This window comes from Scyliorhinus canicula, chromosome 6 (assembly GCF_902713615.1).
Source record: "Scyliorhinus canicula chromosome 6, sScyCan1.1, whole genome shotgun sequence".
Lineage (NCBI taxonomy): Eukaryota > Metazoa > Chordata > Chondrichthyes > Carcharhiniformes > Scyliorhinidae > Scyliorhinus > Scyliorhinus canicula.
The window spans coordinates 68350950-68366601 of NC_052151.1; the positions used below are offsets into that span (position 1 = coordinate 68350950).

A 15652-nucleotide genomic window follows, 5' to 3' on the forward strand; every position below is an offset into this window, starting at 1 on the left:
TATTACTCTCCGTCTACCCGATCAATTCAGAGTCTTAAAAATCATAATCAAACCACCTTATAACCTTCTATACTCCAGTGTCCAGAATCGCTCCCAAAAATAGAACCCAAAGGAGCTCTGTGCATTCCTCGCCTAATCTTTCTGGGTCTGCAGAGGCCTCTGACAAGAAGGCAAATCATTTACTTTTCCATTGAAATGGAGTGAGGCGAAAAGGCAGTAACACTGTCACCACCCCGCAATGCGCCCTGGCCCTAACCAATCCCGTGGGACTATGTTGGAAAAGGACAATGGTCCTGAGGCCTCACGGTGAGCTTCGTTGGGACATTCAATTTGCATCCCTAACTTGATGCTTTTAAGAAGATGCACCCCAGGCTCGATTACCGACAACCCTCACTCTGGCACCTACCAGTTCACAGTCGTTTCTGCTGCTCACCCCTTTCACAGCCAACGGCATTTCTACTTCTCTATTTTGTTCTTTTGGAGAGCACATGCCGATACACGATTTGCTCATTTTAACCACATTCGTTCAGCACAGCAACATCAACCACAGACTTCCGGCAGCAGTGCCTCCCAGCCTTCCTGTCATCTCTTGGTTAATGCATCTTACTGACGGAAGCAGGTTTACACTCATGGGCGGCATCAGTTTCAACAGAGGTTTACCTGCTCAGCGAGTACCACTGCTACCGCAAAGAAAGTGTGAAGAAATATGGTTGGAAACTTCTTAGAACTGTGAAGAAACGGGCAGCACGGTGGTGCAGTGGTTAGCACAGTTGCCTACACTGCTGAGGACACAGGTTCAAATCCCAGCCCCGGGTCACTGTCCGTGTGGAGTTTGCACATTGTCCCAGTGTTTGCATGAGTTTTACCCCCACAACCCAAAGATGTGCAGGGTAGGTGGATTGGCCACACTAAATTGCCCCTTAATTGGAACAAAATAATTGGATACTCTAAATTTAAAAAAAAAAGAACTGTGAAGAACAAATGTTTCACGCTGACCTGAACAGTCATTGCGACTCTCTGTTACCAATTACAATTTAAAACATCTGCTCATAGAAACATAGGAAATGGAAGCAGGAGGCCATTCGGCCCTTTGAGCCTGCTCCACCATTCATCGTGATCGTGGCTGATCATCCAACTCAATAGCCTGATCCTGCCTTCCCCCCAATATCCTTTGATCCCTTCAGCTCCAAGTGCTATATCTAACTACTCCTTGAAAACAATCAATATTTTAACCTCAAATATGTTCTGTAGTCCACAGGCCGACTACTCTCTGGGTGAAAGATTTCTCCTCACCTCTGTCCTAAATGGTCTACCCCGTATCCTCAGACTGTGACCCCTGGTTTTGGACATTCCTACCATCAGGAACATCCTTTTTGCAACTACCCTGTCTAGTCCTGTTAGAATAGTACAAGTTTCTATAAGATTCCACCCCCCCTCATTCTTCTGAACTCCAGCAAATACAATCCTAACCAACTAGGTCTCATCTCAAACATCAGTCCTGCCACCCGAGGAAGCAGTCTGGTACATCCAGACATAGGAACAGCTTCTTCCCCACAGCTACTAGACTCCTCAATGACTCTCCCTCGGACTGATCTGTTCCCTGTAAGAACACTATTCACGATGCCCTATGCTGCTTTTGCTCATGTATTTGCTGTATTTGGCCCCTTGTTCCACACTGTAGCCAATCACTATTTGTCGATGTACCATTTGTCAATGTACTCTGTCAATTATTCTTTTTGTCTGTCTGTGTACGTTCCCTTGGCTGCAGAAATTTTTTTTCCGCTGTACTTCGGTACATGTGACAATAAATCAATAAACCTTCACTGCACTTCCTCTAGAGCAAGATCATCCATTCCTCAGATAAGGAGATCAAAACTGCACACAATATTCCAGCTGTGGCCTCACCAAGGCCCTGTATAATTGCAGCAAGACATCCATGATCCTGCATTGAATCCTCTCGCTGTGAAGGCCAGCGTACTATTTGTTTCTTTACCATCTGCTGCACCTGCATGCTTACCTTCAGCGACTGGTGTACAAGAGTACCCAGGTCTTGTTGCACATTCCCTCTCCTAATGTATGACCATTGAGATAATAGTCTGCCTTCCCGTTTTTGCTACCAAAGTGGATAACTTTGCATTTATCCAAGTTATGCTGCAACTGCCCACTCACTCAACTTGTCCAAATCTCACTGAAGGATCTCTACATCCTCCTCACAGCTCACCCTCCCACCCAGCTTTGTGTCACCTGCTAATTTTGAGATATTCCATCATCTAAATCATTAATATATATTGTGAAGAGCTGGGGTCCGAGCACCAATCCCTGTGGTGCCCCACTAGTCACTGCCTGCCATTTGGAAAAACACACATTTATTCCTACTCTTTTTTTCCTGTCTGCTCCAGTTTTCTATCTGTCTCAATACACTACCCCTAATCCCGTTAGCTTTAATTTTACATGCAAATGTCTTATGTGGGACTTGGTCAATAAACCACATCCACTGGCCCCCCTGATCAACTCTACGGGTTACATCCTCAAACAAATTCCAGTAGATATGTCAAGCATGATTTTCCCTTTTATCACTTGTAGTTTGAAATACTTTTTGTGGTTTCTAATCTTTAAGGGCTATACTTGGTAGTAACGAGGGCCAGGAAAGAGGGGACACAAGAGAAATGGATATAATCCAACATCAAACATCTTCCAAAGGTTTAATTTAAGGAGTAAGTAATGGCAGGGGAGCTCAAAGCCTTGGTTTACTCCTCTTGCTCCACGTGGGAAGCCAGGGACATTCCTAGTGCCCGGGACAGCATGTGTGCAGGAAATGTCTCCAGCTACAGTTCCTGGAAGCCTGGGTTTCGGAGCTAGAGCAGCTGCTGGGGATCCTGCCACTGTTTTCAAAGTGCTCTACTATAAAATCTTTGATTATGAATTCTAAAATTTTCCCTATGACCAACATTAGGCTTACTGGTCAATAATTCCCTGTTTTCTCTCTACCTCCCTTGTTAAATTGTGGAATTACATTAGCTACCCTCCAATCTGTAGGAACTGTTCCAGCGTCTATGGAATGTTGGAAGACCACCACCAATGCATCCACTATTTCTAGAGCCACTTCCTTAAGTACTCTGGAATGTAGATTATCAGGTCCCGGGGATTTATTGGCTTTCAATCCCATCAATTTCCCCAACACCATTTTTCCACTGCTATTGATCACCTTCAGTTCCTCCCTCTCAAACCCTGCACTTCCCAACATTTCTGGTATCTTCATAGAATCATAGAATTTACAGTGCAGAAAGAGGCCATTTGGCCCATCGGGTCTGCACCGGAGCTTAGAAAGAGCATCCTACTGAAGCCCATGTATCTACCCATCCCTGTAACCCAGTAACCCCACTTAACATGTTTTGGACACTAAGGGCAATTTAGCATGGTCAATCCACCTAACCCGCACGAGTGTGGGAGGAAACCGGAGCACCCGGAGCAGACACAGGGAGAACGTGCAGACTCCGCACAGTGACCCAGCCGGGAATTGAACCTAGGATCTTGGAGCCGTGAAGCAACTGTGCTAACCACTATTCTACCGTGCTGCCTCTATGCTCGATCTTATTTGTGTTCTCACTTGTGAAGACGGAATCAAGATATGTATTTAGTTGGTCAGCCATTTCTTTGTTCCCCATTATATATTCCCCTGTTTCTGACTGTAAGGGACCTACATTTGTCTTCACCAATATTTTCTCTTCACATAGTTATGGAAACTTTTACAGTCAGTTTTTATGTTCCCTGCAAGCTTGCTCCCATACTCTATTTTCCCCTTCTTACTCAATCCCTTGGTCCTCCTTTGCTGAATTCTAATCTGCTCCCAATCCTCAGACCTGTTTAGATCTGTTGTTTCCCTTGGCCAATTTGTATGCTTATTTTTCTCTTTACTATCTTTAATTTCCCTTGTAAGTCATGGATTGGCCACCTGTCCTATTTTATCTTTGTGCCAGTTGCAGCTTCCCGGGTGCTCCTTGAATGTTTGTCATTACTTATCCACTGTCATCACTTCAAGTGACGTTTCCCAATCGCTGCTAGCCAACCGCAAATTTCATAAGAAATTATTACATTTTCTTCTGGGAACATTATTCAGTCATATACATGTGTTGTAATGCTGCCACCCTCTGGTCATTTTTATCGTTACACCATTCTTTAGCTGTCCAAGCTAAAATCATGGATAACTAACTGCTGATTTCCTGCTAAGTGCACTTCCATGTCGGCACATGGAAAACCGCAAGGGGAACAAGCACGAGAGTGCAAGTCAAGTCGATCAAGTGTTTTCTACAACTTTAAAAAAAATAAGGAGATTCAGGTGTAATGCTTTCGGAGTTGAGGATTTATGTTGAATGCACAGAATTAAATAGCAGACCTGTAATTAATTTAACCTTTAACTTTTCTTCATCCAATATTAACAATCGTCCTTACAGCTCTGACATTTGCAGCCCCTTCTGGATGGAAAATGTGCAGAAAGATTTTCAATGCTCACACATGTGACAGAGAATTTGTGCAATTATGCTGCAAGGTAAAGCGAAGTCGTCATAGTCCCACATGGCCAGAGGCTGCTTTACCCGTTGAGGGGGAGAGATGACTGGTGGGGATTTAACCTGAAGGTCACCACACCTCAAGTGAGAGTAGGCGGGAGGGGAAGGTTGCAACTGAACAGATGTCTTGTACACAGGGTTAGTCATAGTCTGTACATTTCCATTGTTCACTTACTCCAAACCATTTGTGACCAGCACATCCAGAACTCTGCATCCAGCTACACCAGTAGGCATTGTATGGAAAAGGGTTTTTCAAAAACTCACCCGCCATTCATTTTTAAAATCATTTCTACCATTTTTACCACCCAGTCATTGAGAAATTGCCTGCTGATTCATTTGCAAAACACACCGATTGTAACCCTCACACCACTGACTTATCACATTCACTCAAAATGGCACCCACAAAATCAAAACTATCACCCACAAGACAGGAAATGCTCCAAAAGACTTCTCTGTCAAATTATTATGCAACAGATACCAGTCTCAAATTGTTTAATGTTTTGCTGATGGCTGTACCTTGCTGTAGATGACACAAAGTTTAGTGGCAAAGTATTGGAGTTCATGTGCGATCGCTAATTTTTAAAAAAGTACCCAGGGGCACAATGAGTGGTCTTAAAATGGTCTTGTGGGTGCCTGGAATTATAGTGAAGCAAGTGTGGTTGTCAGGTCGGAAGCTCATCCCCCAAGTTGAGTTTCTGCCTGCACACTGACACCCATCTGAAACTGTCTGTGCTCACACTAAACAATGGATATATACTGCAGGTTTCTGTATTTCTGTTGGTGTGAGACCAGACAGCACTGGTTTTCTCCGCTTGGGTCTAATTTACATCACAATCAAATGTGAGTGAGGATTGGTAATGAAGAATTAGAATACTTTGATCCGTCCTACATTTTCAAATAACACATGTTGTGTTTTTCTCTAATGTATTCCCCATTAGTTTATTGCATCATAGAGTCAAGCATTCTGTGAGCCTCACTTAGGAGTGTTCCTTTTTGCTGCAGTTCGTGTTCCGAGCCGGGCAGCGCTGCCTGGGGTGCTGGTGCTGGCCGCAGAAATAGCAGGGTAGCCCCTCCCGGTTTGGGCAGGCAGCCGTGCGGTACAGGCCTGGGGTACTCTCTGGTCGGGGGTCCACGAGGGGGTCACGTGATCAGATGGGAACGCGTTGAGGCTTTGGAACGCTACTTCTAGGGAGGAGGCTAGCTTTACCGTCTCTTCTAGGTCGAGGGCACCTTTCTCGAGCAGGAGCTGTCTCACGTAGTTGGACCTGACTCCAGCCACGTCGGCATCCCGGACAGCGAGATCCATATGTTGAGAGGCCGTGAAGGCCTGGTAGTTGCAGCTTCGCTCGAGTACTTTGGGGTCACGTAGGTACTCCTCCACCGATTCCCCGGGGCATTGGTGGCGAGTGGTGAGGAGGTTGTCGCACGTACACCTCGTTCACCAGCCTTACGTATTGCCGCTTCAGCATCGCGAGGGCATCCGTGAGTTGTACAGAGATTCGATGGCTCACCTGGGCGTGGAGGAGGCTCAGCTTCTGATCATCGGTGGCGGAAGGCGAGGAGGAGGCGGCGAGCTAGGCCTCGAAACAGCGGAGCCAGTGCGAAAAAATCCCTTTGGCCTCTGCGGCCTGTGGGTCGAGTTCCAGTCGGTCAGGTTTGAGGGCCGATTCCATTGTGATGTTGTAGTCGATTAAACTAACATGACCATCAATTCACGCGAGACAGAGTGTTGATGTAAACTGTGGCTTTAATTGACTAGAACAGTGCCTGCCTGCGACTGCTCTGCTACTGAGAGTTGCCTACAGGGCAGCTGCTCTTTATACCTCCCCTCAAGGGGCGGAGCCCACAAGGGCACCAACATGATACATTCCATGTAGTACAGTACAATGTACAATGGTCTCGAATGCCCGATTGACGTCCTTTGGCTCTGTTACCAGTCTGCTTCTGCTATCCTTAACCTGCGCTATTTCCCTCGTGGCTGCCTGCTTTCTCAGCTGGTGAGCCAATAGGCAGCCAGCCTTGTCTCCGTGTTTGTAGAAGGTCCCCCGTGTCTTGCGGAGTTGGTACACTGCTTTCCTCGTGGATAGCAGGCTAAAGTCCATTTGCAGCTTTTTTCTCTCCGCCAGCAGCTCTACGGTCGGGGCCTCGGAGTATTTTCTGTCGACTTCCAGAATGGAGTCCACCAGTAGTTGCCTGGCCACCCTCTCTTCCCTATCTCTGCTTGCCTTGTAGGCTATGATCTCTCCTCTAATCATGGCCTTCAGTGCCTCCCAAAACATGGAGGGTGAGACCGTGACTGGGCTATTTAACTCCCTCACATTCCAAGTTATCAAACAGATTGGGGGCTTCCGGTCCCCCCCCCCTCCCGTCCCTGAATCAGCCATATCCCCCCATGAGTAACCCACCAGTGCCTCCACCCGCACCAGCTCCTGCCCCACCAAGATGGTCGCCACATTCCTCATAAAGCCAGTCCAAAAACAAAGGAATTGTCACCGTCAGCAACCCACCCCTCTCCACCTTCTGTCGCCCCCTCCCTCTACCCTACCCTCTCCCCTTCCAATCCCACCCCATCCTGAAAACCAAACAACCAACAGAAGAACACAAGCCCTCTTTCCCAAACCCAAACAAGACCGAACCAAAAAGCCTAAGCTTGTTACCTTAAAAAAAACCAACACCCCCATAGTAACAAGCTACAGACATCTCCCCATCTCCGCTCCAGTCAACTAGCTATATTGTGGGTGGTCCAGTGCTTAGCACTTCTGCCTATGGCTTTGAGGACCCGGGTTCGATTCCGGCCCCGGATCACTGTCTGTGTGGAGTTTGCACATTGACTCCCACAACCCAAAGATGTGCAGGTTAGATTAATTGGCCACACTAAATTGCCCCTTAATTGGAAACAAAAAATTGGGTACTCTAAGTTTATCAAAAATAAATAAAATAAACTAGCTATATTGTTAGCATGAGGGCCCCTGCATAAGCAGAAATCAAAATCAACAAAACAGTATATCAACGATCAACACCCCGCCCCGACCAAACTTTAATACAGAACACCAGAGGAAATAAACACCCAGCTCCTCTTCCCCAAAAAGAAAACTCAACAGCGCAATATACAAATCTCAACTACATCCAAAACAAACACACACCAACAAGCCCAGGTACAACCCCAGCACTCACCCATATTACAAACATCCTCCAAAATATACACAAAGATTAACTTAATAATGAACAAGCAACAAACTTCATTGTCCTCAAGCACTTTAGTTCACCCGTCCGTGCTTCTTGACAAATCCATTTGCATCCTCCGGCACATCGAAATAATAGTCTCGGTCCTTGAAAGTTACCAAAGATGAGTTGGGTACACCACGCCAAACCTCACATTGCTCTTACAGAGCATGGCCTTGGGACTTATTAAACCCCACACGCCTTCTCTGCCCCAACATCTTGGTACATTCTGATGGCATGGCTATCCCAATTACAGACTCGATGGTCCTCCGCCCACTTCAGGACCCGCTCCTTATCCAGATAATCGCCCGACATGGCTCCCCAGGTCTGGGCTACTGCCTCAGCGATCTGTGGGCCCGATCTAACTCAGGAGGGGTTGGAAGCTTCCGAGCCAACCTTCCGAACATCTTGGACATATAATCCATGGAGTTGGAGCCCTCCAGAAGCCCGCCGATCTTGAAGTTCTAACATCTGGAATGGTTCTCCAGATCGTCAAACTTAGCCTTTAGCACTCCCCGCTCCTCAGCCAACACCACCGTCTCTGCCTTCAGGAAGACAATCCAATCATTGTTGTCAGAGAGCACCCCCTTGTATCTCTGTCCGCTGGTCCATCTGATCCATGGCCGCCCCAACTGGGGCCAAAGCCCCCTCCATTGGTTTTTCCAGATCCTCAGTGACTGCCTGCCGCTGCTTCTTAAATTCATCGATCAAGAAGCTAACCGACTTCTCAGTCGCCCACTGAGAGGCCACAAGTTCAGGAGAAGCTGCCGCCACGATGCCCCCGCTGAGGCTCAGGAAGCCTTTGCTTCTGATGATGACCACTTGCCCGAATTCTGCTTTGTGCTATTTTTACTGGGCATTACTCGAACGAGGGGGTTTTATTCCATCAAACTGCTCCAATTTCCTCCAAGAAATCACCCATAAACTGGGCAGATAGGGCCAAATTCCAAGCAGCCTCGTGAGAGCAACTGTGTGTGTGACCACTCACCAAATAGCAGCCACCGTTAGTCATTTTAATGATTTAAGCATCTTGATTACCAAGTCTCTTTGGACCTCAACTTTTTCTAGATTGTCACCACTTAGAAATCATTCTTTCCCATTCTTTTTAAGTTCTCAGTTTTGCCTTCATAGAAATTAATTTGCCAGTTTTGCCCATTCATTTAATCACTACGGCAAGGCGGCACAGTGGTTAATACTGCTGCCTCACAGTACCAGGGACCAAGGTTAAATTCTGGCCTTGGGTGACTGGCCTTGAGTTTGCATGATCTCTCAATGACTACGTGGGTTTCCTCCGGGTGCTCCGGTTTCCTCCCACAGTCCAGAGATGTGCAGGTTAGGTGGATTAGCCATGTTAAATTGACCTTTTGTCCCCAGGGATAGAATCATATGCAGGTTAGTTGGGGTTATGGAGTTGCAGGGGATCGGCTGGGGACCTGGTTAGAGTGCTCTTTCAGAGGGTCGGTGCAGACGCATGGGCCGAATGGCCTTCTGCACTGTAGCGATTCTATAATTAATATTTTTTGTAATTTTATGCATCCAACAACACTAACATCTACAAATCTGATCATGTGACTTCTATCCTCTAAACAAAATTGTTAATAAATATGGTGAATGGTTGAATATGAAAATTGTTTATCGTCACAAGTAGGCTTCAAATGAAGTTACTGTGAAAAGCCCCAAGTCGCCACATTCCAGAGCCTGTTCGGGGAGGGTTGTACGTGAATTGAACCGTGCTGCTGGCCTGCCTTGGACTGCATTAAAAGCCAGCTCTTTAGCCCAGTGTGCTAAACCAGCCCCATGAGGCCCCAGCACAGATCCTTGCAGGACACCACTAATTCTCCCAATTAGGGTACCTACTCATTGTCTCTGTTCACTGTCCCCTATCACTCAGTCAATTTCTGAAACAAGTCACTAATTTGCTTTCAATTCCATGAGCTTCAACTTTATCTAATAGTATTTTTACAAAGGACTTTAACAAACGCCTTCAAGTAATCCATATCAAATCCATAGATACTTCCCGGTCCACTAAACTAGTCAGCTCTTCAGGAAATTCAATCATGTTCATCAGGTATAACCTGCCCTTTACAAATCATGTTGGCTCCCTCTGAACAATAGAAACTTAATCACCCTATTTTTCAGACTAGTAATTTGTCAACTACTGATGTTAGGGTTACTTGTCTATAATTCCCTGGCTTTCTTTAATCCTCGGACATACACAATTTTCCAATCTAAAGGAATAGTTCTTGAATGAAAAGCACTTTGGGAGATTATAATTAGGGTATTTGCAATGTTCTCAAAATTCCTTTAAAACCTGGGGATTGCTTTATCTTTGTCAAGTAGAGGTCTTTCTTCTTCGGAGTATAAACTGGTTCTGTGTCAGATTAAATTCTTTAGTGTTTATAATCTGTCACTTTACCCACTGATAGTCTCATGGGAGTGTCCCTTTAAGAAAGGTTTTTGACTTATCACACAGCATCAGCGATGTCATTTTGTGGGTGGAGCTGAGCTGTGGCTGTGAGGTTTGTTTTACTTTCGCTTTCAGTTTTGGCAGCTGTGGAATACAGACAGAGAAAATAAGTGTTTTGGCCTGTCTCTCTCCATTTTCATTTTAAATATCTGTTCCAGTAAAAAAACATTGATTACCTGCTTTGGTAACTTAAAAGGTATAGTATGCTTTCCAGAAGTGTTTAAATCCGCTGCTGAGATGGGGGTCAGATCTCAGGGAAAGCCAGTCTTATTCAAGTGAGATTGCAGAGTGCTGGGCAACGCTCTTGAAAAGTGTTTTTGGTTTATGGGATTTTGTTTTTGAATTGGAACAGTTAGGGGGAATTCATTAAGTGTTATACATAGATTACTGTAGCTAGGGGGTGTCTTTATATTTGTAATTGATTAACAAAATTCTAGCTGTGTGTTTATGTAAATGTTAATTAAGTTCTTAGAATAAAGCTTGTTTGATTAAAGTGTCTGAGAAGACTGTTGATTCACACCTGAAATGAAGGCTCTTGTGCTCATCCTAGCCAAATTCAGCATCAGGGTTGTAGGTCAGGTGGACTTCATAATATACTTTGGAGTTACTAAGTCCTGGCCCATAACAATCGACTTGTCTAGTTTATTGTGGACAGTCGCTTTCTCATTTTAACAATGTCGGCCTTACCTAAATTTAGAAACTTAATAGCTGTGTTGTGCTTCTCTATTTCAAATGCTACATTGAATTCAACCATATATGATCACTATCAAATAAATATTTCAGCAAGAAACTAAATCTGGCCCATTACTAAATCTATATGGCTTGCACCCTGTTGTTTATTCGGTTGCAGAAAGCTGTCCTGAACACCCTCAAGAAATTCATCACATAATGTGTCAGTCTGCTTTTCCCAGTCTATATGGAAGTTCAAATCCCTCATTGAAACCATTCTGCCTTTACTACATGTTTGTCTATTCTCTACATTGGTACAATCTACCACTTCACAGATGCCACTATGGAGCCGAGACACAAGTCTCAAGACAGTCTTAAATCCATTCTTCGTTCTAAGTCTCTACTGCTTGCTCACATATTAATATATCCTCTCTCGTCATTTAAATGTTCGTTCTTAATCAGTAGGCCTATTCCTTCCTTGCTCCATCTTTCCTGCAAACCTCACACTTTTCCACATTGTATTCCATCTGTCACTTCTTACCCACTCTCCTAGCCCATTCAAGTCCTTCTGCAGCCCCCTTGCTTCCTCAATACTATCTGTCCCTCTACAGATCTTTGAATCATCTGCAAACATAGCAACAGTGCCTTCGGTTCCATCTTCCAGATCATTAATATATACTGTGAAAAGTTGTGGTTCCAGCACAGACCCCTGAGGCACACCACTAGTCACCAGCTGCCATCCTGAAAAAGACTCCTTTATCCCCACTCTCTGCCTTCTGCCAGTCAGCCAATCCTCTATCCATGCCAGGATCTTACCCTTAACACCATGGGCTCTTAACATATTTAACAGTCTCCTATGCGGCACCTTGTCAAAGGCCTTCTGGAAATCTAAATAGATCACATCCACTGATTCTCCTTTGTCTAACCTTCTCTCAAAAGAATTTTTTTCTTTTCTTTATAAATTTAAAGTACCCAATTATATATTTTTCAATTAAGGGGCAATTTAGTGTGATCAATCTACCTAACCTGCACATCTTTGGGTGTGGGATGAAACCCATGCAGACATGGGGAGAATGTGCAAACCAACACAGACAGTGACCCGGGGCCGGGATCGAATCTGGGTCCTCAGCGCTGTAGACAGCAGTGCTTACCACTGCACCACTGTGCCGCCCCCCTCCTCAAAGAATTCTAACAGATTTGTCAGACATGACCTCCCTTTGACAAAGCCGTGCTGACTCAGTCCTATTTTAACTTGCACTTCCACTTGTACTCCGCGATCTCATCATTAATAATGGACTCTAAAATATTACCAATGACCGAAGTCAGGCTACCCAGTGTATAATTTCCCATCTTCTGCCACCCTCCCTTCTTAAATAGCGGTGTTACATTAGCCACTTTCCAGTCCTCTTGGACCCTTCCTGCCTCCAGTGATTCCTGAAAGATCACCACTAATGCCTCCACAATCTCCTTAGCTATCTCTTTTAAAACCCTGAGGTGTAGTCTATCCGGTCCAAGTGATTTACCATCTTCAGAACTTTCAGTTTCTGCAGAACCTCCTCCTATGTGCTGGGAGGAAGGGAAAAAAAAGCAGTGGTATACAGTCTGACGCATACAGCCAAGGGGGTGGGTAGCTGGTGGCCTCAGTGATCAGGGCACCCGGCCATGACGGCCGGCATATGGTGCAGCGTGGGTCCAGGTGCCCTCCAGGTGTTTACGTGCGTGTGGGACGGGGTTAGCACCTGGGGCACAGTGCTGCCTGCTCACCCCGAGGAAGACATGCAGTTTTGTTCCGCACTGCTGGCCGGTCCAGGCAATGTTGCCCACGGCGCTGACCACCTCGGCCAACTGCGCCCAGGCACGACAAATGGCAGCGACGGGCAACTTCCTTTCCAGGCTGGGGTGTAATGTCATCCTTCTCTCCTCCACTGTGTCCAGGAGAGTCTCCAGCTCGGCGTCCATGAAATGGGGTGCCACTCTCCCTGCTGCCATCTTGTTGGCTGGGATGGTGTATGTGGGGAGTGGTGTGTACATGCGGCTGCAGCTTGTCCGCCTCCTGAGTTTCAATCATGAAACCGGTGAGTCCGGCACCATTTCTCATTGGAATCGATTGTGTTCTACGTGGCGCCGGTGCTAGTCCCTCAACAGTAGAAGAATCGGTCCAGGTGCGACGCCAGTTTTGCTGCTGTGGAAATCCACCAATCCTGTTCCGGCGTCAACACAGTGTCAGGGATGGGGAATCCAGCCGCTGTTACTGCACATCTTTATTCTCCATCTCACTTGAGCTCCCCTTATGCACCCCATCATAACTTCATAAAGTCTGTCACATTCCTACCTCTCTTCAATTCTGAAGATGTCATATTCGACTTGAAACGTTAACTCCTTTCCCGCTCCACAGGTGCTGCCGGACCTGCTGAGTTTTCCAGCACGTTCTGTTTTTAATTCCGATCTCCACTATCCGCAATACTTTACTTTATTCCGGACACTGTCAGTCAGTCACACTAACCCCCTTCTGAAACGGCTCCTCACTGCAAGATGTGACTGAAATCTGGGGCAAACTGTCCAGATACTGCTCCCCCTCCCTTATGTGTTTGACTGTCGCTCAGTGACACTCTGAGCTCAGTCAGTCTGAGCTGGAGAGATTTGAGGGAAAGGGACATCAACCACAGGTGGGGTTTGCTTTGGACAGTCTCACTGTCCACAACCTCCCACAGGCTGCGGCCTTGTCACACAGCCTGTTCTTGTCATATTTTACTGCTCCAGATGACATATTTACCCCTTCCCTTATAAATGATGGGGGTTTTTTTCTTCTGCACTAATTCGTACTGAACATCAGACAAAAAGATTAAAAACTTATTACCTCCAGATTACTCCAGCAAATGCAAGTAACGGTGGGGAAGAGCTCTTCCCCTCTCTGGGCTCTACATCAAATTTCCCTTCTGTGATCCATCTATGATGCTCATGACCACTGCATGCAACCGCTTTGTTAGCATTTAATGCACCCTCCCTACTGAGGCATCTCCAAGCTGAAGTGCTGACTAAGATTCGTGTCCACAATTATTCAGTGACTGAGAACTGATTGGCAGTCAACTCACTGACTGCCCCTGTTTAGCCAGCTTAGAACATAGAACAGTACAGCCAACAGTCCCTTCGACCCTCGATGTTGTGCGGAGCCTTGTCCGAAACCAAGGTCAAGCTATCCCACTCCCTGTCTTTCTGGTGTGCTCCATGTGCCTATACAATAACCGCTTGAAAGTTCCCTTGCAGTGTTTAAACTTCGAATTTACATTCAAACGTTAAAGTTTCAGCTTGAGATCTGCTCACCAGTACAGAGTAGAGAATTCCCACCCTACCTCAAATTCACAACCAAATGGGATGGTGAGGAGTCACCGACTATCAGTCACACCGACTGGGAAAACGACCTGCCCGGTATTTTCTTGTCCACTGTTTGCTAATTATTATCCCGGAAGATCCAGAAATCAAAATGCTAGATTAGAACATGCCCGACTCATGACCCCCACTCAATCAGCAGCGTGAAACCCCAAAAGCCGCAACAAGGACGCTTTTCACTCACGTGTGTTCAGGGTGTTGTCGCTGGTTTCACTGGCGTTGCTGCCCCGGGGGACGGCGCAGACCCGCAGCCTGTCTCGGGACACCCAGCACAGCCACAGGGACAAGGTCAGGGCCACAGAGCCACTGGGAAACATCCCGTCCAGCCCACTCCACAAGAGACAATAAAAAAGTAGCGAGAGAGGCGGCGACGCGAGGGGAGGACAGTTTCGCTTTTTGTTTCCACACACTTCCCGGCTCTGCTGGCGTTGGGTATATTCGGGGCTTTCTCTGCTCCACACAATAAGGAGAAGTAGAGTTTCAGTCACAAACCCGCTTGCACGGTAGTTTTATTGGTAAATCAGTACTTTTTGTAAAATGTAAGTGTTTTACCGTTAACTAAAACTGGGCATTTCCAAACCCAGGCGTGACTAACCTTTCGGGTGGCATATAAAACTAATTTGTTTCTGTGTCGCCCCACTGGGCACCTTCACAGCTTAGGATCCTGGAGACAGTGAGGGAATGGGTGAGCACCAGGCAGTCGGAGAGAACTGGGCCTAGAGTGCAGATGTCCCCTGGGGTACCTCATAAATACACCTTGGAAGCTTGGGGGTGGGGGGACTGGTTCCTCAGTGCTGTACAGGAGGGGAGGAAGAAGGGAACAGCAATAATGATGGGGGATTTGTTAGTTAGGGGAACAGATAGGTGCTTCTGTCACTTTAGATATGACTCCAGGATGGTATGTAGCCTCCCTGGTGCCAAGCTCAAGGGTGGCACAGAGCAGATGTAGGACATTCTTCTGGGAGAGGGTGAATAGCCAGAGGTCTTGGTCATGCTACCAATGGCTTAAACAGGAAGGCGGATCTGGTCCTGCAGTCAGGAATGGGGAGCTAGGTTGAACATTAGCAAGCAGGGCCTCAAATGTCATCACCCCCAGATTTTTCGCAGTGCCATGTAAAAGTGAGTATAGAAATAGAAAGATAAAGCAGATGAATGAGTGGCTGGAAAGATGGTGCAGGAGGGAGGGCTTTAGACTCCTGGGGCACTGAGACTGGCCGGGGCGGGGGGGGGTTGCAACTGGTACAACTGAACAGAGCTGGGACTGAGTTCCATGTGGGGCGTTTTGCTAGTGTTATTGGGAGAAGTTTAAACTAACTCAGATGGGGTGCGAGAATGCCAGAGT

General features: G+C 46.4%; 1 protein-coding gene across 1 annotated transcript in view; it reads right to left on the bottom strand.

Annotated features, from left to right (window-relative positions):
• The window catches only part of LOC119967220 (interleukin-22 receptor subunit alpha-2-like), a 64749-nt gene extending 50055 nt beyond the window's left edge, over positions 1-14694 (bottom strand). The window contains exon 1 of the mRNA XM_038799450.1: positions 14495-14694. Coding sequence (XP_038655378.1) covers positions 14495-14627 — 133 coding nt within the window. The 5' untranslated portion in view covers positions 14628-14694. The remainder of the gene's footprint in view (positions 1-14494) is intronic.
• Between the last annotated feature and the right edge of the window lie 958 nt (positions 14695-15652).